This window comes from Somniosus microcephalus, chromosome 17 (assembly GCF_052327205.1).
Source record: "Somniosus microcephalus isolate GS21.2 chromosome 17, FLI_Smic_1.0, whole genome shotgun sequence".
Lineage (NCBI taxonomy): Eukaryota > Metazoa > Chordata > Chondrichthyes > Squaliformes > Somniosidae > Somniosus > Somniosus microcephalus.
This window is the reverse complement of record NC_141003.1, coordinates 2,546,225-2,571,068: the sequence shown is the minus strand read 5'-3', so window position 1 is coordinate 2,571,068 and position 24,844 is coordinate 2,546,225. Positions and strand designations below refer to the sequence as shown.

The 24,844-nt window shown below is 52.3% G+C and overlaps 1 protein-coding gene across 1 annotated transcript in view; it reads right to left on the bottom strand.

The window, feature by feature from the left end:
* LOC147105446 (mixed lineage kinase domain-like protein) overlaps positions 1-24,844 on the bottom strand; it is a 132,453-nt gene that overhangs the window by 65,939 nt on the left and 41,670 nt on the right. The window contains exons 6-10 of the mRNA XM_086010903.1: positions 16,780-16,915; positions 13,136-13,220; positions 7,105-7,250; positions 6,626-6,675; positions 5-131 (exon numbers count right to left, since the gene is read on the bottom strand). Coding sequence (XP_085867029.1) covers positions 5-131; positions 6,626-6,675; positions 7,105-7,250; positions 13,136-13,220; positions 16,780-16,915 — 544 coding nt within the window. The remainder of the gene's footprint in view (positions 1-4; positions 132-6,625; positions 6,676-7,104; positions 7,251-13,135; positions 13,221-16,779; positions 16,916-24,844) is intronic.

Below are 24,844 nucleotides of genomic sequence, written 5' to 3'. Positions count from 1 at the left end.
CGGCCGTTCGAAGGCATCGAATGCACGGCATTCATCGATCAGCTCACAGAGGTCCTTGGGACAGTCGCCCGGCAGAGGCTCACGGACTTTTTCCACACAGACCTTTTGCTGGATGACCTTGTCGCTACAATCTGCTCGAAAATAAAGATGGACTTTAAGCTGGTTGTGCTGACTCAGCGCGATGTAAAGGCTGTCGACTGCACTACAGTGTGACCGGTCTGCTTGTCTGTACACCGGGAAAGGTAGAATAGCGGTTATGTTACTGGGCTAGTAATCCAGAGGCCTGGAAGAATGATCCAGAAACGTGAGTTCAAATCCCACCATGGCAGCTGGGGAATTTAAATTCAGTTAATTAAATTAATCTGGAATAAAAAACTAATATCAGTAATGGTAACCATGAAACTATCGGAATTGTCGTAAAAACCCATCTGGTTTAGGGAAGGAAATCTGGTCTGGCCTATATGTGACTCCAGACCCACAGCAATGTGGTTGACTCTTAATTGCCCTCTGAAATGGCCTAGCAAGCCACTCAGATGTAACAAACTGCTGCAGAATATAATAATAAAACCAGACGGACCACCCGGCATCGAGCTTGTCATACTCACAGAATCATACCTTTCAGCCAATGTCCCAAACTCCTCCATCACCATCCCTGGTATGTCCTGTCCCACCGGTAGGGGAGGCGGCACAGTGGTATACAGTCGAGAAGGAGCCCTGGGAGTCCTCAACATTGACTCCGGACCCCATGAAGTCTCATAGGCAAGGAAACCTCCTGCTGATTACCACCTACTGCCCTCCCTCAGCTGATGAATCAGTACTTGAACAACACTTGGAAGAAGCACTGATGGTAGCAAGGGCACAGTATGTACTCTGGGTGGGGAACTTCAATGTCAGGTGGTGAGGGAGCCAACACAAGGGAAAAACCTACTTGACCTTGTCCTCACCAATCTACCTGTCGCAGATGCATCTGTCCATGACATTGGTGGCAGTGACCACCGCACAGTCCTGGTGGAGTCGAAGACACGCCTTCACACTGAGGACACCCTCCATCGTGTTGTGTAGCACTATCACCATGCTAAATGGGATAGATTCAGAACAGATCTGGTAGCGCAAAACTAGGCATCCATGAGGCGCTGTGGGCCATCAGCAGCAGCAGAATTGTATTCCACCACAATCTGCAACCTCATGGACCGGCTTATCCCTCACTCTACCATTACTATCAAGCCAGGGACCAACTCTCGTTCAATGAGGAGTGCAGAAGAGCATGCCAGGAGCAGCAGCAGGCGTACCTAAAAATGGGGAGACACCCTGGGGAAGCTGCAACACAGGTCTACATGCATGCTAGACAGCGAAAGCAGCATGCTATAGACAGAGTTAAGTGATTCCACAATCAATGGATCAGATCAAAGCTCTGCAGTCCTGCCACATCCAGTCGTGAATGGCGGTGGACAATTAAACAACTAACGTGAGGTGGAGGCTCCATGACCATCCCCATCCACAATGATGGTGGAGCCCAGCATGTCTGTGCAAAAGACAAGGCTGAAGTATTTGCAACCATCTTCAGCCAGAAGTGCCGAGTGGATGATCAATATTGGCCTACTCCTGAGGTCCTCACCATCACAGAAGCCAGTCTTCAGCCAATTCGATTCACTCCACATGATATCAAGAAACGGCTGAGTGTGCTGAATACAGCAAAGGCTATGGGCCCCGACAATATCCTGGCTGTCGTGCTGAAGACTTGTGCTCCAGAACTAACCGTGCCTCTAGCCAAGCTTTTCCAGTACAGCTACAACACTGGCATCTACTCGACAATGTGGAAAACTGCCCAGGTATGTCCTGTCCACAAAAAGCAGGACAAATCCAATCCGGCCAATTACTGCCTCATCAGTCTACTCTCAATCATCAGCAAAGTGATGGAAGGTGTTGTCGACAGTGCTATCAAGCGGCACTTACTCACCAATAACCTGCTCACTGATGCTCAGTTTGGGTTCCGCCAGGACCACTCAGCTTCAGACCTCATTACAGTCTTGGTCCAAACATGGACAAAAGAGCTGAATTCTAGAGGTGGGGTGAGAGTGACTGCCCTTGACAGCATGGCAGCATTTGACTGAATGTGGCATCAAGGAGCCCAAGTAAAATTGGTCAATGGGAATTAGGGGGAAAACTCTCCACAGGCTGGAGTCATAACTAGCGTAAAGGAAGATGGTTGTCGTTGTTGGAGGTCAATCATCTCAGCCCCAGGACATCGCTGCAGGAGTTCCTCGGGGCAGTGTCCTAGGCCCAACGATCTTCAGCTGCTTCATCAATGACCTTCCCTCCATCATAAGGTCAGAAATTAGGATGTTTGCTGATGATTGCACAGTGTTCAGTTCCATTCGCAACTCCCCAGATAATGAAGCCATCCATGCCCGCATGCAGCAAGACCTGGACAACATTCAAGCTTGGACTGATAAGTGGCATGTAACATTTGTGCCAGAAAAGTGCCAGGCAATTACTATCTCCAACAAGAGAGAGTATAACCACCGCCCTTTGACATTCAATGCCATTACCATCGCCAAATCCCCCACCATCAACATACTGGAGGTCACCATTGACCAGAAACTTAACTGGACCAGCCACATAAATACTGTGGCAACAAGAGCAGGTCAGAGGCTAGGTATTCTGCAGTGAGTGTCTCACCTCCTGACTGCCCAAAGCCTTTCCACCATCTACAAGGCACAAGTAAGGAGTGTGATGGAATACTCTCCACTTGCCTGGATGAGTGCAGCTCCAACAACACTCAAGAAGCTCGACACCATCCAGGACAAAGCAGCCCGTTTGATTGGCGCACCATTCACCACCTTAAACATTCACTCCCTCCACCACCGGCATATCGTGGCTGCAGTGTGTACCATCTACAAGATGCACTGCTTCAACTCGCCAAGGCTTCTTCGGCAGCACCTCCCAAACCCGCGACCTCTTCCACCTAGAAGGACAAGGGCAGCAGTCCCATGGGAACACCGCCACCTCCAAGTTCCCCTCCAAGTCACACATCATCCTGACTTAGAAATATATCGCTGATCCTTCATCGTCGCTGGGTCAAAATCCTGGAATTCCCTCCCTAACAGCACTGTGGGAGTACCTTCATCATACGGACTGCAGTGGTTTAAGAAGGCGGCTCACCACCACCTTCTCAAGGGTAATTAGGGATGGACAATAAATACTGGCCTTACCAGCGACGCCCACATCTCAGGAACGAATTTTTAAAAAATATCTGTACTTACAGCATGAACCCACCCAGACCCCGCTCTACCTCATGCTCTATGGAGTCACTCACGCCATGGGGCTCCCTCCATAAATCCCGTGAGCCGCAATTTCACACCTTGTGGGGCCAGTCAGGATGTCAAGGCCCAGATTTACAACACCCTGGCATGCGATGGAATGAAAACAAGACACAAAGCCTGACAGGAATATGAGGAGGGAGCGATGAAGGGCTCAGAGAAGAGGAGTCTGAGTTGCATAGAGGGAGCTGAATGCAGGGGTGAACTGGACCTGGAGATGAATGGAAGGAACTGGACATGGGGAGCTGGACCTCAGGAGCTGAAAGCAGTTGATTACATTTTACACTGGATGTGATTTATGATGCACAACACTTGACATCAATTGTTACATGATCAGCCCGATGTGTCAAATTGAAACCTTCAATCAAGGCAGTTCATAAATCTATTCTTGTAATTCTTCCTTGGGAATCCAATCCATAAAGTTTAATTCAGCGTTTACCATCTCCTTCTTAACACTGCCCAGCAACCACCCCACTCCCGCAAGCACCAGCTAACATCACAATTCAAGTCCACCCTTCTTGCACGCAGTACTGCCCAGACACAATGCACTCATTCAACAATGATTCAATCCCAGCAAAACTAAAGAGAGTCTGCATCAGAACAAAGCATAGCACCCAGAGCCAGACAGCACCCAGAGCCCGACAGCACCCAGAGCCTGACAGCACCCAGAGCCAGACAGCACCCAGAGCCCGACAGCACCCAGAGCCAGACAGCACCCAGAGCCAGACAGCACCCAGAGCCTGACAGCACCCAGAGCCCGACAGCACCCAGAGTCCGACAGCACCCAGAGCCCGACAGCACCCAGAGCCAGACAGCACCCAGAGCCCGACAGCACCCAGAGCCCGACAGCACCCAGAGCCCGACAGCACCCAGAGCCAGACAGCACCCAGAGCCAGACAGCACCCAGAGCCTGACAGCACCCAGAGCCCGACAGCACCCAGAGTCCGACAGCACCCAGAGCCAGACAGCACCCAGAGCCAGACAACACTCAGAGCCCGACAGCACCCAGAGCCAGACAGCACCCAGAGCCCGACAGCACCCAGAGCCAGACAGCACCCAGAGCCCGACAGCACCCAGAGCCAGACAGCACCCAGAGCCCGACAGCACCCAGAGCCCGACAGCACCCAGAGCCCGACAGCACCCAGAGCCAGACAGCACCCAGAGCCCGACAGCACCCAGAGCCCGACAGCACCCAGAGCCAGACAACACTCAGAGCCCGACAGCACCCAGAGCCAGACAGCACCCAGAGCCCGACAGCACCCAGAGCCCGACAGCACCCAGAGCCCGACAGCACCCAGAGCCAGACAGCACCTAGAGCCAGACAACACCCAGAGCCAGACAACACCCAGAGCCCGACAGCACCCAGAGCCCGACAGCACCCAGAGCCAGACAGCACCCAGAGCCAGACAGCACCCAGAGCCCGACAGCACCCAGAGCCAGACAGCACCCAGAGCCAGACAACACTCAGAGCCCGACAGCACCCAGAGCCCGACAGCACCCAGAGCCCGACAGCACCCAGAGCCAGACAGCACCCAGAGCCAGACAGCACCCAGAGCCAGACAGCACCCAGAGCCAGACAGCACCCAGAGCCCGACAGCACCCAGAGCCAGACAGCACCCAGAGCCCGACAGCACCCAGAGCCCGACAGCACCCAGAGCCAGACAGCACCCAGAGCCAGACAGCACCCAGAGCCCGACAGCACCCAGAGCCAGACAACACCCAGAGCCCGACAGCACCCAGAGCCCGACAGCACCCAGAGCCAGACAGCACCCAGAGCCAGACAGCACCCAGAGCCCGACAGCACCCAGAGCCAGACAGCACCCAGAGCCAGACAACACTCAGAGCCCGACAGCACCCAGAGCCCGACAGCACCCAGAGCCCGACAGCACCCAGAGCCAGACAGCACCCAGAGCCAGACAGCACCCAGAGCCAGACAGCACCCAGAGCCCGACAGCACCCAGAGCCAGACAGCACCCAGAGCCAGACAGCACCCAGAGCCCGACAGCACCCAGAGCCCGACAGCACCCAGAGCCAGACAGCACCCAGAGCCAGGCAGCACCCAGAGCCCGACAACACCCAGAGCCCGACAGCACTCAGAGCCAGACAGCACCCAGAGCCAGACAGCACCCAGGGCCCGACAGCACCTCGAGCTAGACAGCACCCAGAGCCAGACAGCACCCAGAGCCAGACAGCACCCAGAGCCCGACAGCACCCAGAGCCAGACAACACCCAGAGCCCGACAGCACCCAGAGCCAGACAGCATCCAGAGCCCGACAGCACCCAGAGCCAGACAACACCCAGAGCCCGACAGCACCCAGAGCCAGACAGCACCCAGAGCCCGACAGCACCCAGAGCCAGACAACACCCAGAGCCAGACAACACCCAGAGCCAGACAGCACCCAGAGCCCGACAGCACCCAGAGCCAGACAGCACCTCGAGCTAGACAACACCCAGGGCCCGACAGCACCCAGAGCCCGACAGCACCCAGGGCCCGACAGCACCCAGAGCCCGACAGCACAGAGTCAGACAGCACCCAGAGCCAGACAGCACCTCGAGCTAGACAGCACCCAGGTCCTGACAGCACCCAGAGCCCGACAGCACCCAGGGCCCGACAGCACCTCGAGCTAGACAACACCCAGAGCCCGACAGCACCCAGAGCCCGACAGCACCCAGGGCCCGACAGCACCCAGGGCCCGACAGCACCCAGAGCCCGACAGCACAGAGTCAGACAGCACCCAGGGCCCGACAGCACGTCGAGCTAGACAGCACCCAGAGCCAGACAGCACCTCGAGCCAGACAGCACCCAGAGCCAGACAGCACCTCGAGCCAGACAGCACCCAGAGTCAGACAGCACCCAGAGCTAGAGAGCACACAGAGCCAGACAGCACCCAGAGCCAGACAGCACCCAGAGCCAGACAGCACCCAGAGTCAGACAGCACCCAGAGCCAGACAGCACCCAGAGCCAGACAGCACCCAGTGCCAGACAGCGCCCAATCATACCCATCCAGCACCAGACAGCATTCAGCACCAGACAGCATTCCGCTCTAGACAGGACCAGACAGTGTTCAGCACCAGACAGCATTCTGCTCTAGACAGGACCAGACAGCGTTCAGCACCAGACAGCGTTCAGCACCAGACAGCATTCCGCTCAAGACAGGACCAGACAGCATTCAGCACCAGACAGCGTTCAGCACCAGACAGCATCCATCCAGTATCAGACACATCCTCGTGGCACAGTGCCCACAGTACCTATCCAGTGAAACGGAAGGAAAAATTAGTGGGATGCAGAAGATTTTACTCTTTACCTTTAAATGGTGTTTTGCGGCTGGCTATCTCCCACAGGACAATCCCAAAACTGAAACGGAAAATACAGATAAAACCAATCAATCGATCACCTGTCAACCATCATCCACAAGGCTACGGTTCAATGCAAAATTTCCAGTAACACCCCCAGTACATACTGATCCATGGTCACACACCGAAACCCCATTACACATTGACTCCCCACAATCTGTTACGCACTGAACCCCCTAACCTATTATATAGTCTGAGCCTCTTTCCAGATTGAACCCCTGTTACACACTGACATTGTTGCCCTGTTACACACTGACCCCCAACCTGTTACAAGACTGATCACCATTACACATTGAACCCCATTACACGTTGATACTACCACCCTGTTGCACACTCAGACAGTAACAGCGAGAATACCATCCACCTCTGCTGCGGTTTGAACCTTACTTTCTCCATTCTCCAGCTGCAATGACTGCACCTAAACTCTTACCTGTACACCTCGCAGGGCTTGTCATATGGGTAGTTGATGTTGCCCAGCTGCTCCGGTGAGATGTATGGTAACGTGTGGGATCTCTGGCTGGGGACGCTGTTCCGTCGGATCGAGGTCTCCGTCTTTGCCAGGTCCAAGCCTCCCAACTAAACGCAGGAAGAGAGAAAGAATGACGCAAAGGTTGGGATGGCCATCGCGCCCTCAATACCGCGCTCTCGATCTACACGCTGCTTGTGATGAGACGGGTCTGTGCCTGGTGAGTCAGACACCTTCCTCAGCGACCATAAATCCAGATTGGAAACTTCTGCTCCATATTCACCTAGCCTGTCAAGGTCACCTAGCCAGGCAGCACGGCCTTCCTGATTTAAAGGAGTATACACATCTGTTTGGACAGTCTCAGCTGGTTCAGGAACCACGTAGCTTCTTGGAGCATAACCTCAGATTCCGACTCTCCGGGGAAGATCAGAAGGAAGCTCTGAGAATGACGCTCGTGACATGAATCAGTCATTCATGAAAGAAAGACTTATGAAATAATACTGAGCGGCCTACGGGTGGCGCTGTCCAGGGAGAGTATAAATACTCGGGCACGGGCCCAGCTTGCGCATGACATTCTTAACAGGAACTAGTGAAGGACACAACTAGACCTCCCTGTGGTAAACCACTTTTATCGTTCACTATCGTTACACTATAGTTATCACTGTTATATCGTTACTCTATGGTTATCACTGTTCACACTGTTGTATCACTATACGAGTTCGCCTCTTGTCACGCTGCTATACCTGGGCTGACCACTGCTGACTCCGCCCATGACTCCACCTACCTGCCCAGGTATAAAGGTAGTCGACTGGCTGGCATTCCTCCTTGTTGTATCCGATCACCCACGAGGGTGGGCTCTGTTATTTAGCCAATAAAAACCTATAGTTACTTTCTTAACTCGTCGCTTTTCATTGGATGAATTGATAGGTATATCAATTTTATTGGCTAAATTTTAAAATGTCGACACTTGAGCAGTCAAACGACCAGCCAAACGACCAGCCAAGCGACCAGCCAGACGCCCAGCTACAACAGCCACAGCAGCCGGCCTGGCTGCGAGCCCTCAGACCACCGTACCTGGACCTAAACCCACAGGCAGCAAACTCAGCCCTCGACTTTGAACACTGGCTGAGCTGCTTCGAAGCCTACCTGGGAGAATCCGGCGTGCCTCAGAAATCCATGCTAAGAGTTCTGAACGCCCAAGTGAGCCCTAAAGTATTCGCACTCATCCGGGACCTTAAAACATACGAGGACGCCATCAACCGGCTGAAAAGACAGTACCAAACCCCGGTAAATTCCATGTATGCCAGACACCTCCTAAGATCCCGCCCGCAACAGCCAGGAGAGCCCGTGGAGGAATTTTTACGGGTGCTACAAGCACTCGGCAGAGACTGTAACTTTAAAGCGGTAACGGCGGCAGAAAATACTGAAGACAATGTCCGCGATGCCTTCGTGAAAGGCCTGCGGTCCGACTACTCACGGCAAAGACTACTGGAAGCAAGGGACCTCGACCTGGACAAAGCTGCAGCCCTCGCTCTCTCGCTAGAGGTGGCCCATCGGGACCTCGAGGCATACTCAAGGTACTGTAACTCGCGACCCTGGGACTTGGGACCGACCCCGACCGCGATACCCCCCGCAGCAACCCCCCTGGGACCTACCTCAGCGTCGGCGTCCCGGACCCGATCGAGACCGCCACCCCCGATACCGGCTCCGACATCGGACCCCCGCGATCGGGCTGCCGGCTGCTTCTTCTGCGGCCAGGCGAAACACCCGAGGTCGCGCTGCCCAGCCAGGAACTCTACCTGCTCAAACTGCATGAAGAAAGGCCACTTCGCTAAGGCCTGCAGAGGTGGATCATCAGAGGCCAGCAGTGCCTCATGCGAGCTGTGGGGGCGGCCATCTTCCTTCAAGGCAACAGAGGCCAGCATCCCCACGTGAGTCATGGGGCGGCCATCTTTGATACAGGCAACCGACACCAGCAGTGCCTCATGTGAGTTATGGGGGCAGCCATCTTCTCCGCCATTTTGTCCAACCTCGTGGGAGACGCCATTTTACCCACCGGATGGTTGACCAGAACGGGCTGCACGCCACGTTCCCCTATCTAGATAACGTCACCATCTGCGGCCGCGACCGGCAGGACCACGATGTTAATCTGGAGAGATTCCTCCGTACGGCCCAACGGCTGAACCTCACCTACAATAAGGATAAATGTGTGTTTAACACCTCGCGCCTTGCCATCCTCGGCTGTGTAGTAGAGAACGGAGTCATCGGCCCCGACCCCGAAAGAATGCGCCCCCTCATGGAGCTACCCCTCCCCCACTGTCCAAAGGCACTGAAGAGAACCCTGGGGCTCTTTGCCTACTATGCCCAATGGGTGCCCAATTATGCGGACAAAGCCAGACCCCTCATGAAGTCCACATCCTTCCCCCTTACGGAGGAAGCGTGCGCAGCCTTCTCCCTCATTAAGGGAGACATTGCCAAGGCCACAATGCACGCAGTGGATGAGTCCATCCCCTTCCAAGTCGAGAGCGATGCATCCGATTTCGCCCTAGCCGCCACCCTTAACCAGGAGGGGAGACCGGTGGCCTTCTTCTCAAGGACCCTACAGGGCCCTGAGATCCGACACTCGTCGGTCGAGAAGGAGGCCCAGGCGATTGTAGAGGCGGTACGACGCTGGAGGCACTACCTGGCAGGCAAACGATTTACCCTCCTTACCGACCAACGTTCGGTCGCTTTTATGTTTAATAACAAGCTGAGGGGCAAAATCAAGAATGACAAGATCTTGAGGCGGAGAATCGAGCTCTCCACCTATGATTATGATATCTTGTACCGGCCAGGTAAGCTGAACGAACCCCCCGATGCTCTGTCATGAATTACATGCGCCAGCGCGCAAAGTGATAGACTTCAGACCCTCCACAACGACCTCTGCCACCCCGGGGTCACCAGACTTTACCACTTCATTAAGGCCCGCAACCTGCCCTACTCCATCGAGGAGGTCAGGACCATGACCAGGAACTGCCAGACCTGTGCCGAGTGCAAACCGCACTTCTTTAGGCCGGACAGAGCAAGCCTGATCAAGGCCACCCGCCCCTTCGAGCGCCTGAGCATCGACTTTAAGGGGACCCTCCCGTCCTCTGACCGTAATGTGTACTTCCTCAACATTGTTGATGAGTACTCCCGTTTCCCCTTTGCCTTCCCCTGCCCAGACATGACCAGTACCACGGTCATTAAATGCCTGAACGACCTCTTCGCCTTGTTCGGGTTCCCAAACTATATACATAGTGACCGGGGCTCCTCCTTCATGAGCGAGGAACTCCGTCAGTTCCTACTAACGAGAGGTATTGCTGCAAGCAGGACCACCAGCTACAACCCCCGAGGGAACGGCCAGGTGGAAAGAGAGAACGCGACGGTATGGAAGGCCGTCCTCTTAGCCTTAAAGTCTAAGGGCCTCCCAACCTCCCGCTGGCAGGAAGTCCTCCCGGCAGCGCTGCATTCCACCCGGTCACTACTTTGCACTGCCATCAACGCCACCCCCCATGAACGAATGTTTGCTTTCCCCAGGAAGTCGACTACGGGAACCACGCTACCAACCTGGCTGACCTCTCCGGGGCCCGTCTTGCTGCGAAAGCACGTGAGGGCCCATAAAACGGACCCCCTGGTCGAGAGGGTGGACCTCCTGCACGCCAACCCCCAGTACGCCTATGTGGCATACCCAGACGGGCGGGAGGACACAGTCTCCTTACGAGACCTCGCACCCTCGGGCACTCCGGAGACACCACCTTCACCCCCCCCCACCACCCCCCCAATTCCAGCCCAGGTAGACGGCATGCCGGAACCCCACGAGCCTTCGCCGACCACGCAGACACCAGCATTAACACCGGATAATGCAACACCGCCGCTGCGACGATCAGAAAGGCTTACGAGGCCTCCGGACAGACTGACATACCAGAACTGGTAGTACACTTCACCCCGCCGGACTCAAATCTAAACAAGGGGTGAATGTGGTAAACCACTTTTATCGTTCACTATCGTTACACTATAGTTATCACTGTTATATCGTTACTCTATGGTTATCACTGTTCACACTGTTGTATCACTATACGAGTTCGCCTCTTGTCACGCTGCTATACCTGGGCTGACCACTGCTGACTCCGCCCATGACTCCACCTACCTGCCCAGGTATAAAGGTAGTCGACTGGCTGGCATTCCTCCTTGTTGTATCCGATCACCCACGAGGGTGGGCTCTGTTATTTAGCCAATAAAAACCTATAGTTACTTTCCTAACTCGTCGCTTTTCATTGGATGAATTGATAGGTATATCACTCCCATGTTGTAAAACAGTTGATTAAAGCTTTGTTTAACGCTTAGACCAAGTGCCTAGTAGTTTTCTTATGTCAGCTCGTGATCCCCACTTGCAGCAGAATGATTGAGTCCGCCAACCTACTTACCTCACCCCACACAACGACAAAAAATTCCAAACAGATGAGCACAAATGGAACAGTGGGCACAAGGGCAAAGTCCTGTGTAAATTCTGGTCCTGTGTATATCTGGTCCTGCCTTCTGTTGCCTCGGCCCTAAGCTCTAGAATTCCCTGACTAAACCTCTCCGTCTCGCCACCTCTCTTTCCTCCTTTAAGACGCTCCTTAAAACCTACCTCTTTGACCAAGCTTTTGGTCACCTGCCCTAATTTCTCCTTATGTGGCTCGGTGTCAAATTTTTTGTCTTCTAACACTCCTGTGAAGTGCCTTGGGACGTTTTACTACGTTAAAGGCGCTATATAAATACAAGTTCTTCTTGTTGTTGTTGCGTGTATTCTGGTCCTGCGTGTATTCTGGTCCTGCGTGTATTCTGGTCCTGCGCGTATTCTGGTCCTGCGCATATTCTGGTCCTGCGCGTATTCTGGTCCTGCGCGTATTCTGGTCCTGCGCGTATTCTGGTCCTGCGCGTATTCTGGTCCTGCGCGTATTCTGGTCCTGCGTGTATTCTGGTCCTGCGTGTATTCTGGTCCTGCGTGTATTCTGGTCCTGCGTGTATTCTGGTCCTGCGTGTATTCTGGTCCTGCGTGTATTCTGGTCCTGTGCATATTCTGCCACAGCCCAAAGCTCTTTTGGATACAGGTGCTGGTGTTCTAACTATCAACCTGAACAAAAAGCAAAACAACTGCAGATACTGGAAATCTGAAACAAAAACAAAAGAAGTGCTGTAAATGCTCAGCAGGTCAGGCAGCATCTGTGGAGAGAACAGATGAGTTAAGCTTTCAGGTCTGGACCTTTTGTCAAAACTGCTGTGCATTTCCAGCATTCCAACTGTCCACCTGCCATCTCGGCTCAGTTGGCAGCAATCTCATCTCTGAGTCTGGCGGTTGTGGATTCAAATTCCAGTCCAGGACTCGAGCACATAATCTAGGCTCCCACTTCAGGGCAGTACTGAGCGAGTGTCAGGGTTCTTTTACGCAGGACAGACCCCTCCCCCGACCGCCCCTCCCGCCCCCCATCCAGTCAAAGCCCCTTTTACACAACAGGTGACCTCTCCCCCCATCAGGGCCCTTTTCACATTGGGAGTGTCCCTTTAAAAAAGACTTTAATCTCCCACTTGTTCCTTCCTTTCCATTTTGCTGACTGTTTCTGAAAGCTCTCGTTCAAGCAGTTGATGTTGGTGACATCACAGGGGGAGTGGCTTGGTGGAGGTGGACGCAGACACAATGGGGAGGGGGCATTTCTTGTGCAAAGGGGCCTGGACTGGGGGTGTGGGAATATTTCCTATGCAGAAAGGAAACAGCTGCTATGGAAACGAGCTTCTGAGAACAGAACTTCGGAAAGATCCAAAACTATCAGGAATGAGCTTACAGTCACTGGGCCAGGAGGAGCAGGCCCAGTGTTCAACTGAGTACAGATAATTTAGTTCTAATGCTACAATCTACATAGTGCTCTTGAATACCCCAAATGTCAGTACTAGAGTTAATATAAATGGTGGATGTTCATCATTTCCATCAACCAACCTTTACTCTGAGACCATTGTCTACCAGGAACCTGGTGCTGTCAATAGAACAGTGAAGTTTGAATTTCTCAATTGATTGGTGCATCCTGCAACAAAGCAAAACACAAGGACGTTATTGTAACACTAGACACACCAATAATGAGCTTCCAGTCAACCTGCTGGTAGGACGACCAGCTAATCCTGTATGAACTGGAGTGCCTCTGTGGGTTTTTATTAAACTGCAAGGACCTTGGAATAAACCAGGGGCTGGCTAAGAGAACTTAATGTCTGAAAGGGACAGGAACGTGGGCTGCAACACTGAGCTGCAGGGCAACAGCAACAAGGCAGATGTTCTGGGTCCAGGGTCCAGGAGGGAAGCAGCAGGTGTTGGTCAGCCAGGTATCTGACCACATCGAAAACCACCACCATGTTTAAGAGTCTCTGAAGCAAGATACTGAGAAATCTACACCCGGAGAATTTTCTTTTGCCCGATGTGTATACTTTGTTCCCGCAAGTGCACTCCCCACTTACCCAAGTCCAGAAAGATTAGGCACAGGTTTAGGGGTCCTCCATGTGTGTGCTGGGGTACTGCTGGAATTTAACCAGCTATAACCACGCAGGGTACTGGTCTGTGGAGTTATCTAGAGCCGAGTGGGAAGAATCCCAGCCCCTAGCAACAAGTCTACCCCTCCAAGTTCTGTTAGTGAGCCAAGCTGGCTGGTTGATCATCAGAGTTCATACTGCAGAGCAACCTAGTGAAGTCAAGTATGGAGGACGGACTTGGTTCCAAATTTCCATCACCTCATGTGTCATCTTGAAACCACCAAAACCTCAGACAGATCCCACCTACTTCCCCGCAGGATAATCACTAGTTAGTTGTTAGGCACCAATGCTGGTTTCAGTCCTTGCTTGGTGGACAGCAGGTACCATGAACTCCTGATGACTGGCATGGTGCACAGCACAATTCACCACAGGATGTGTGATTGTACCGCCACCATCTTCCTCACCAGAGTACCGCACCCCGTCGAATAGTGGTTCCAACCAGTAAGTGGTGTGGAATTTCAGAACCTGCTGCTTGCCTCTCTGCAGCCAAATCATCACAGGGCAGATGTTCTGAATCTAAGACTCGGTGGAACATCTGGGGCCAGTTGTGCCATACAAAATTAAGAACAAGGTCCTTTCCACCCATCAAGCCCATACTTTCCAATAGAGTGCACGTAGCCTATAATATCAGTGGCAGCCGGCTGCAGTCTGCAAATTTAGTGTGGGGCTGGGGGGGCCGCTGAGGGGGCCTCAAACAGTCGTTAGCCCCCCTATTTGCATTTGCAAAGGACCTAATGACTGTTTCAGGCACGGGCCTTGGATGCCTATACAGAAGCCACTACCAATATGGCGGGAAGCGCACCTCTGGCACAGAACATGCCATGTTGGATGCTCAGGTGCCTGTTTTACGCCTGTAAAATGAGTGGTGCCAACAAGTTTCTAGGCCATTATCTGAAGGCATGGGGTCAGCTTGCACATGTTTGCTAATGAAGCCCAGCTCTATTTCTCCATCATCACTCTCAACTCCACAGCTGCCATTGCCTATCAGGATGCCGACCCAACATAATGTCATGGATGAACCAGAATTTCCTCCAATTGAACATTGAGACTTAAGCCACCCTATTCAGATCCTGCCATAAACTCCAATCCCTTCCTCCCCTGGCTGCTTACTCAGGCTGAACTAGTGGGTTCCTAACCTCAGTGTCCTAGTTGACCTTGAAGTGAGTTTCAAACCCCACATTCTAACTGCTTACTTCCACCTCAGCAGCATCACTTGCCGCTGCCCTTACCTCACCCCGAACTGCCACTGAGATCCTTAGTCTAGCTATCGTTACCCTCATACTTGATTTCCCTAATGCTTTCATCATGGGCTTCCTGAGCTCCACCCCACACAAATTTGTCCAATACTCCACCATCCGCATCTTGCCCCATCCAAGGTCCTGCTCACCCATTACCCCTGTCCTCGCCCGCCTCGGCTGGCTCCCGACTCACCAAATTCCAAATCCTTGTCCTGCTTCATAAATCCCTCTATGGGATCACCCCACCCCCTACCTCTGCAACCTCCTTTAGCCCCACGCCCTGTTCCAGACCCTAAAGCCTTCCGACTCGGGCTCCCTGTAAACCCACCCTCCTTTTGCTCCACCATCATTGACAGAACTTTCAGTTGCTTGAGCTCTACTCTCTGTAACATCCTCCCTAAAGCAATGATGCCTTTCAATGCTGCCTCAAAATCTATGATATAGGAACAGGAGTAGGACATTCAGCCCCTCGAGCTTGTTCTGCCATTCAATTAGATCATGGCTGATCTATACCTCAACTCCATTTACTCGCCTTTTCTCCATATCCCTTCATATCCTTATCCAATAAAAATCTGTCGATCTCAGTCTTGAACTTTCAATTGATCCAGCATTCTCAGCCTTTTGGGGAAGAGAGTTCCAGATTTCAACCAACCTTTGTGAGAAAAAGTGCTTCCTGATTTCACTCCTGAATGACCTAGCTCTAAATTTAAGATCGTGCCCTCTTGTTCTGGATTCCCCCCACAAGAGGAAATAGTTTCTCTGGGGGGCTAAATTCAGTTGATTTGTGCCTCCCATTAGTGCCCTAAGAGGGCGAAATTCAGCAGGAAGTTAGTGGTGGTGCTAACCATTAGCGCCGCGTGGCGCTGCACCATCGGCGATGACATCATCGCCATGCACAGAGCCCCGCTCGCGCCCCGGCTGTAATATTGGGTGGTGCCCCGCGACTTACCGCCGGAAGTGACGTCCGCCGGGGTCGGGGAGCCTACCTGTGGCCGGGGTGGCACTAGTTAAAGGGGAGGTGGCGGGCGGCCATTTTTGTTGCTGGCCGCCTGCCAGCACCTGCCCCCATTGCTGTCCCCAACCTCCTGTGAAGCCCCCCTCCATGGGGTGCTGGCACTCCCGATCCCTGGTGGCCCAGCTGGGCGGCGGGACACGTTTCGCCAGGCCCCTCCCCTTTAATAAAGGGAGGAAGGCCTGCAGTACCAAGAGGGACGTGGGGCGCTTCCAGTAGCTAACTTTTTCAGGGCTACGAAGGTAGTGCCCCAAATGGGGCGCTACCTAATTTTTACCCCTCTGTCTCTTCCCTGATCGATTCCCTTTATCATGTGAAACACCCTGATTCGATTGTCCTTTAACTTTCTACCACACTTTTGATCATCTCTCCTATCTGTTGGTACCTGCTTCTCCTCTGTGAAGACCCTTGGGCATCTTCCATTGTCTTGAAACGCTCCATGATCGTAAATTCCTATTGTTGACTCGGAGTCAGGTAGTAGGAAAATGTCAGACCAGGGACCTCCACCTCTCTAGTCCCAGTGCCATTGTCTCTATATTGAATTAGGGTAAGCCAGACCCCTGGGATAAGCCAGATGGCCAAGATACGGTGTGATCTAATCTCTCCAGGCACCCAATCACCTAATCACCACAAAGAAAGAAAAGAAATACTTACATTTATATAGCGCCTTTCACGACCACCGGACGTCTTGAAGTACTTTTGAAGTGGAGTCACTGTTGTAATGTGGGAAACGCGGCAGCCAATTTGCGCACAGCACGCTCCCACAAACAGCAATGTGATAAATGACCAGATAATAGATAAAAGCCAGCCTACCTGTACAGGCCACTGGCAGCGTCCAGTGCCATGTGAATGCGACTCTGCCAGCTGAGCTGCCACTCGCCCGCCAGCACACTGCGCAGGCTCCCCATCTCGCAGTACTCCATCACGATCAAGAACTCGGGACTGGGACCTGTGAGAAACAGCGGCAGATTGGCCAATTGTTAGACTATCGGTCCGGGATCCGGGATGCGCTGAGGTCCCTGGTGGTGATCTGACCCTAAATGTGACTTTGCTCCTGAGCTGGCACTGCCAGCTCCTGGCGTGCTCGCCTCAGGCAGCGGGCGGTTAGCATAAAGTAGCCTTGCCGGATCAGTAGGATCTGGTGAAGAAACAGCAACACCAGCATGGCACATAGCCCAATGTAAGCGGCTTTTGACGGGCAGAGCGATAATGTCTGAAGGAGACCAAGTAACACATCGGTTTCATATTTTATGATAATAGGTCATCGACCTGAAACGTTGACTCTGTTTCTCTCTCCACAGATGCTGCCTGGCCTGCTGAATGTTTCCAGCATTTTCTGTTTTTATTTCAGATTTCCAGCATCTGCAGTATTTTCCTTTTGGTTTTATATTTTAATTTGTTTTGATCCAGCCCAGGGAGAGTGACATCTGTGCACTGCTTCCACCGCCCTTCCCCTCCACTCTAAAACCACTTACAGTGCTGCTCTGTTATGTCTCCCTTAAGACCTGTCGGAGATTGTTTAAGAGGGTGAGCTTGGACGGGGGGGCGGGGGAGCGGGGGCACTGTGTCACGACGCACCTGCAGCAATGGGCAGGCCAAGGGCCTCGTGGCTAAGCCCATCTCAGGCCCTGCACACTGCCATCCTTACCTAGTGCTTCTCGCAGACCAACGCCAGAGTCATTATTCCGATAGCTTTGATAGCTTTATCGAGGCTGGAAGAAATTATTCCATCTTATCTGGAGTAAGATGGCTGAAGGCAGATATCTCATCCTGCCATCAGGCAGTGGTAAACTTACGAATGCAGCTGATGAGAGGCTGGCGGGGAGATGTCTTTTACCAGCTCCATTTACCTAATGGGAAAGTGCCTACAGATTTCATCCCCTTACCCGAATACCTGGGCTGAGACGCAGCGCAGACAGAGCAGGTGAAGGGCTGTGCTCTCCCTCAGTTGTTGTTCGGTAAAAAGTAAACTGCTGACAAATTTACATTCTCCAGCAGCACTACTCCCTATAACAGTAATTTTTCATTTAACTGACAGAGAGACACAGACTGGACAATGGAGGGAGAATCAGACAGTGAGACAGACTGGACAACGGAGGGAGAGTCAGAGAGTGAGACAGACTGGACAACGAAGGGAGAGTCAGACAGTGAGACAGACTGGACAACGGAGGGAGAGTCAGAGAGTGAGACAGACTGGACAACGAAGGGAGAGTCAGACAGTGAGACAGACTGGACAACGGAGGGAGAGTCAGACAATGAGGCAGACTGGACAATGGTGGGAGAGTCAGACAGTGAGACAGACTGGACAGAGGAGGGAGAGTCAGACAGTCAGACAGACTGGACAATGGAGGGAGAGTCAGACACTGAGTCAGACTGGACAGAGGAGGGAGAGTCAGACAGTCAGACAGACTAGACAATGGAGGGAGAGTCAGAGAGTGAGACAGACTGGACAACTGAGGGAGAGTCAGACAGTGAGACAGACTAGACAATGGAGGGAGAGTCAGAGAGTGAGACAGACTGGACAACTGAGGGAGAGTCAGACAGTGAGACTGGCTGGACAGCGGAGGGAGAGTCAGAGAGTGAGACAGACTGGACAGAGGAGGGAGAGTCAGAGAGTGAGACTGGCTGGACAGCGGAGGGAGAGTCAGAGAGTGAGACAGACTGGACAGAGGAGGGAGAGTCAGACAGTGAGACAGACTGGACAGAGGAGGGAGAGTCAGACAGTGAGACAGACTGGACAGAGGAGGGAGAGTCAGACAGTGAGACAGACTGGACAATGGAGGGAGAGTCAGACAGTGAGACAGACTGGACAGAGGAGGGAGAGTCAGACAGTGAGACAGACTGGACAGAGGAGGAAGAGTCAGACAGTGAGACAGACTGGACAGAGGAGGGAGAGTCAGACAGTGAGACAGACTGGACAGAGGAGGGAGAGTCAGACAGTGAGACTGGCTGGACAGCGGAGGGAGAGTCAGAGAGTGAGACAGACTGGACAGAGGAGGGAGAGTCAGAGAGTGAGACTGGCTGGACAGCGGAGGGAGAGTCAGAGAGTGAGACAGACTGGACAGAGGAGGGAGAGTCAGACAGTGAGACAGACTGGACAGAGGAGGGAGAGTCAGACAGTGAGACAGACTGGACAGAGGAGGGAGAGTCAGACAGTGAGACAGACTGGACAATGGAGGGAGAGTCAGACAGTGAGACAGACTGGACAGAGGAGGGAGAGTCAGACAGTGAGACAGACTGGACAGAGGAGGAAGAGTCAGACAGTGAGACAGACTGGACGGAGGAGGGAGAGTCAGACAGTGAGACAGACTGGACAATGGAGGGAGAGTCAGACAGTGAGACAGACTGGACAGAGGAGGGAGAGTCAGACAGTGAGACAGACTGGACAGAGGAGGAAGAGTCAGACAGTGAGACAGACTGGACAGAGGAGGGAGAGTCAGACAGTGAGACAGACTGGACAGAGGAGGGAGAGTCAGACAGTGAGACAGACTGGGCAATGGAGGGAGAGTCAGACAGTGAGACAGACTGGACAGAGGAGGGAGAGTCAGACAGTGAGACAGACTGGACAATGGAGGGAGAGTCAGACAGTAAGACAGACTGGACAGAGGAGGGAGAGTCAGACAGTGAGACAGACTGGACAGAGGAAGGAGAGTCAGACAGTGAGACAGACTGGACAATGGAGGGAGAGTCAGAAAGTGAGACAGACTGGACAGCGAAGGGAGAGTCAGACAGTGAGACAGACTGGACAGAGGAGGGAGAGTCAGACAGTGAGATAGACTGGACAGAGGAGGGAGAGTCAGACAGTGAGACAGACTGGACAGAGGAGGGAGAGTCAGACAGTGAGACAGACTGGACAGAGGAGGGAGAGTCAGACAGTGAGACAGACTGGACAATGGAGGGAGAGTCAGACAGTGAGACAGACTGGACAGAGGAGGGAGAGTCAGACAGTGAGACAGACTGGACAATGGAGGGAGAGTCAGACAGTGAGACAGACTGGACAGCTGAGGGAGAGTCAGACAGTGAGACAGGCTAGACAGCAGAGGGAGAGTCAGACAGTGAGACAGACTGGACAATGGAGGGAGAGTCAGACAGTGAGACAGACTGGACAATGGAGGGAGAGTTAGACAGTGAGACAGGCTAGACAGCAGAGGGAGAGTCAGACAGTGAGACAGACTGGACAATGGAGGGAGAGTCAGACAGTGAGACAGACTGGACAATGGAGGGAGAGTCAGACAGTGAGACAGACTGGACAACGGAGGGAAAGTCAGACAGTGAGACTGGCTGGACAGTGGAGGGAGAACTGAATGTTGAGTATGGATAGACAGTGCAGAGAGATTTATTTCCGCTCCCTTTAATCTCTCTGCATTAAGTATCTCACACAATTCCTCAGCTGGGGGATGGGCAGATGATTTGCCTCGTGGGTCTGCCAAAGTCACTGTCAATGTAGCTGCCAGGAAGTGCTGGGAGATTTGCTCAGATCATCTCCTCTGCCCCTCCTTGTGCATCCACCATGCACCACCTGCCTGAGCTGGCTAAGATCACAGCTTACCACAAAGGGCAGTACAAGAACTGTACAGAATGTCAGCTGGGAGCAGATACTATGCGGGCTTGTGCTGTTAGCTGGGATCAGATGGGAAGGATCATCTATTTTCCTGTACTTTCAGCAGTGTCAGAAGAAATGGGGAAGTGGGAGCCCAGTACTTGCAGGTTGCCACATCTTATTCTAATTATACTGCCAGCACGTGCAACCCAACGAGTCCTCCCAGTGTAAAGAAAAGAAAGAACTTGTATTTCTATAGCACCTTTCACAACATCAGGACGGCCCAAAGAGCTTTACAGCCAATGAAGTACTTTTGAACTGTAGTCGCTGTTGTAATGTAGGAAACACGGCAGCCAATTTGCGCACAGCAAGCTCCCACAAATGGAAATGTGATAATGACCAGATAATCTGTTTTTAGTGATGTTGTTCGAGGGATAAATATTGGGCAGGACACCAGAGAGAACTCCCCCGCTCCTCTTCGAAATAGTGCCATGGGATTTTTTTACGTCCACCTGAGAGGGCAGATGGGGCCTTGGTTTAAGGCCTCATCTGAAAGACGGCACCGCTGACAGTGCAGCACTCCCTCTGTCCTGCCCTGGAAACTCAGCCTAGATTTTGTGCTCGATTCTCTGAAGTGGGACTTGAACCCACAACCTCTGACTCAGAGGTGAGCATGCCCCGAACAACAACTTATATTTATATAGCACCTTCAACGTAATAAAACGTCCCAAGGTGCTTCACAGGAGAATTATCAACAAAAAAAATTGACACTGAGCCACATAAAGAGATGTTCGGGCAGATGACCAAAAGCTTGGTCGAAGAGGTAGGTTTTGAGGAGAGCCTTAAAGGAGGAAAGAGAGGTGGAGAGGCGGAGAGATTTACGAAGGGAATTCCAAAGCTTAGGACCTAGGCAGTTGAAGGCATGACGATGGTAGAGCGATGAAAATTGGGGATATTCAAAAGGCCAGAATAGGCAGAGCGTAGTGGTCTAACATAGAAACATAGAAACATAGAAGGTAGGAGCAGGAGTAGACCATTCGGCCCCTCGAGCCTGTTCGGCCATTTAATCAGATCATGGCTGATCATCCAAATTCAGTACCCTGTCCCTGCTTTCTCCCCATATCCTTTGATCCCTTTAGCCTTAAGAAATATATCTAACTCCTTCTTGAATATATTTAATGAATTGGCCTCAACTGCCTTCTGTGGTAGAGAATTCCACAGGTTCACCACTCTCTGGGTGAAGAAATTCCTCCTCATCTCAGTCCTAAATGGCTTATCCCTTATCCTTAGACTATGACCCCTGGTTCTGGACTCCCCCGCCATCGGGAACATCCTTCCTGCATCTAGTCTGTCTAGTCCTGTTAGAATTTTATAAGTTTCAATGAGATCCCCTCTCATTCTTCTAAACTCTAGCGAATATAAGCCTAATCGACCCAATCTCTCTTCATACGTCATTCCTGCCATCCCAGGTATCAGTCTGGTGAATCTTTGCTGCACTCCCTTCATGGCAAGAACATCCTTCCTCAGATAAGGCGACCAAAACATCACACAATACTCAAGGTGTGGTCTTACCAAGGCCCTGTACAACTGCAGCAAGACATCCTTGTTCCTGTACTCGAATCCTCTCGCTATGAAGGTCAACATACCATTTGCCTTCTTAACCGCCTGCTGCACCTGCATGCTTAGCTTCAGCGACTGGTGCACAAGGACACCCAGGTCTCATTGCACTTCCCCTTTTCCCAATCTGTTGCCGTTCAGATAATAATCTGTCTTCCTGTTTTTGCCACCGAAGTGGAAAACCTCGCATTTATCCACATTATACTGCATCTGCCATGCATCTGCCCAATCACCCAAGCCCTGTCCAAATCATACTGGAGTTTCTCTGCATCCTCCTCACAACACACACGCCCACCCAGCTTTGTGTCATCTGCAAACTTGGAGATACATCTAGTTCCCTCGTCTAGATCATTAATATATATTGTGAATAGCTGGGGTCCTAGCACCAATCCCTGCGGTACCCCACTAGTCACTGCCTGCCACTCGGAAAAAGACCCATTTATTCCAACTCTTTGCTTCCTGTCTGCCAACCAGTTCTCTATCCAAGCCAATACCTTACCCCCAATCCCATGTGCTTTAACTTTGCACGCTAATCTCTTATGCGGGACCTTATCGAAAACCTTCTGAAAGTCCAAATACACCACATCCACTGGTTCTCCCTATCTATTCTACCAGTTACATCCTCAAAAAATTCCAGTAGATTAGTCAAGCATGATTTACCTTTTGTAAATCCATGTTGACTTTGTCTGATCCTGTCACTGCTTTCCAAGTGCTCTGCTATTACATCTTTTATAATGGACTCTAGCATTTTCCCCACGACTGATGTCAGGCTTACCGGCCTATAATTCCCCGATTTCTCTCTACCACCTTTTTTAAATAGTGGGGTTACATTAGCTACCCTCCAATCCATGGGAACTATTCCAGAGTCTATAGAATTTTGGAAGACGACCAGCAATGCATCTACTATTTCTAGGGCCACTTCCTTAAGTACCCTAGGATGTAGATTATCAGGCCCTGGGGATTTATCGACCTTCAATCCCATCAATTTCCCTAACACCATTTCCCTACAAATACTGATTTCATTCAATTCCTCCCTCTCATTAGACCCTATGTTCCCCGACATCTCTGGGAGGTTATTTGTGTCCTCCTTTCTGAAGACAGAACCAAAGTATGTATTTAATTGGTGACGTAAGAAAACTACTAGGCACTTGGTCAGAATATTAAACAAGGCGTTAATCGACTGTTTCATAACATGGATGTCTAGTTATCCTTCACTAGTTCCTGTTTACAAGATGTCCCTGAGCAAGCTGGGCCCGTGCCCGAGTATTTATACTCTCCCTGGACAGTGCCACCAGCAGGCCGCCCAGTATATTTCATAAGTCCTTTCTACATAAATGGCACGATTTATGTAATTCTTCCCACCTGAAAGATTGGACGTCCGGTGGCTTCTTTCTACTTAATTAGGCGGACTGAGAATAGACGCAGCTGTTTGGATCTCCGTTGGTGGCCGGAAGGCACGTCTCCTCTGACCGTGTTTTGGTCCCTGGGTCGCTTAGTTCGTACCAGCGGGCTGGCAGAGTCCGTGTCGCTTTGATCGACCTGAGGGGGACTGGGGAGATCGTGGCTCCGGGTGCGTTTAGATATCTGTTGGTGGCCGGAAGGCACTTCTCCTCGGACCGTGTTTTGGTCCCTGGGTCGCTTAGTTCGTACCAGCGGGCTGGCAGAGTCCATGTCGCCTTAATCGACCTGAGGGGGACTGGGGAGATCGTGACTCCGGGTGCGGGCCCCCACAGGTGCAGAGCTGGCTTCACCCTGCCCAGTAGTCGGTGAATGACCGGCGTCCTGGCTTCGGGTGGCCATCCCGCGGGGAGCGTTCTGTTCCCCGGGTTGATCCGGCGGAATAGCTGGCAGATCCCTTGACATCCCGGGTAGGGCGTCGTCCTCAGAGGAGCGCAGGGTATCGGCGTCATTGATACGGGTCCCACCCTCGATTGGGTCCGTGGGACCGGTTGAGCAGGGAGCCAGATCCCGAAGTGACACTGCGGATTCCCGGCCATCAGGGTACCGCACGTATGCGTATGTGGGATTGACATCCGTCAGTTCCACTTCGTCGACGAGGGGATCACTCTTAGAGGATCGGACGAATCTTCAGAGCAGCACGAGGCCAGGAGCTGCCAACCATGATGGTAGGGACGTCCCAGGAGTGGAGCGACGCTGGAACCTGAAGAATCGTTCGTGAGGAGTAGCGTTGGTGGATGTAGAAAGAAGAGACCTGATGGAATGCAATACGTCAGGGACAATAGTTTCCCACTGCTGGTCTGATAGGTTGTGTGACCTCAGTGCAAGATGAACAGCGTTCCAAGTGATAGCGTTGTATCTCTCAACGTGTCCGTTTCCAATAGGATGATATGGTGTCGTTCTACTTGTGGCGATTCCCCGTTGGGAAAGATAACTTTTGAGTTCGCTTGACATGAAGGAGGGACCCCGATCAGAGTGGATGAAATTGGCCATACCGCAAAGGGAAAAGACCTGATTGAGGCATTTGATCACTGTGGAAGTAAGCATATTGGGACAGGGGAAAGCAAAGGGAAAGCGTGAATATTCGTCCACCATAGTAAGCAAGTAGGTGTTGCGCGTTGAGGAAGGCAGTGGCCCTTTAAAATCAATGCTGAGTCGCTGCATAGGCTGTGTAGCGTATATGAGCGAGCCATCCGACAGACGGAAGAATTGCGGTTTTAATTCCGCGCAAATTCTACAAGTGGAGAATGTTTTTCTCACGTC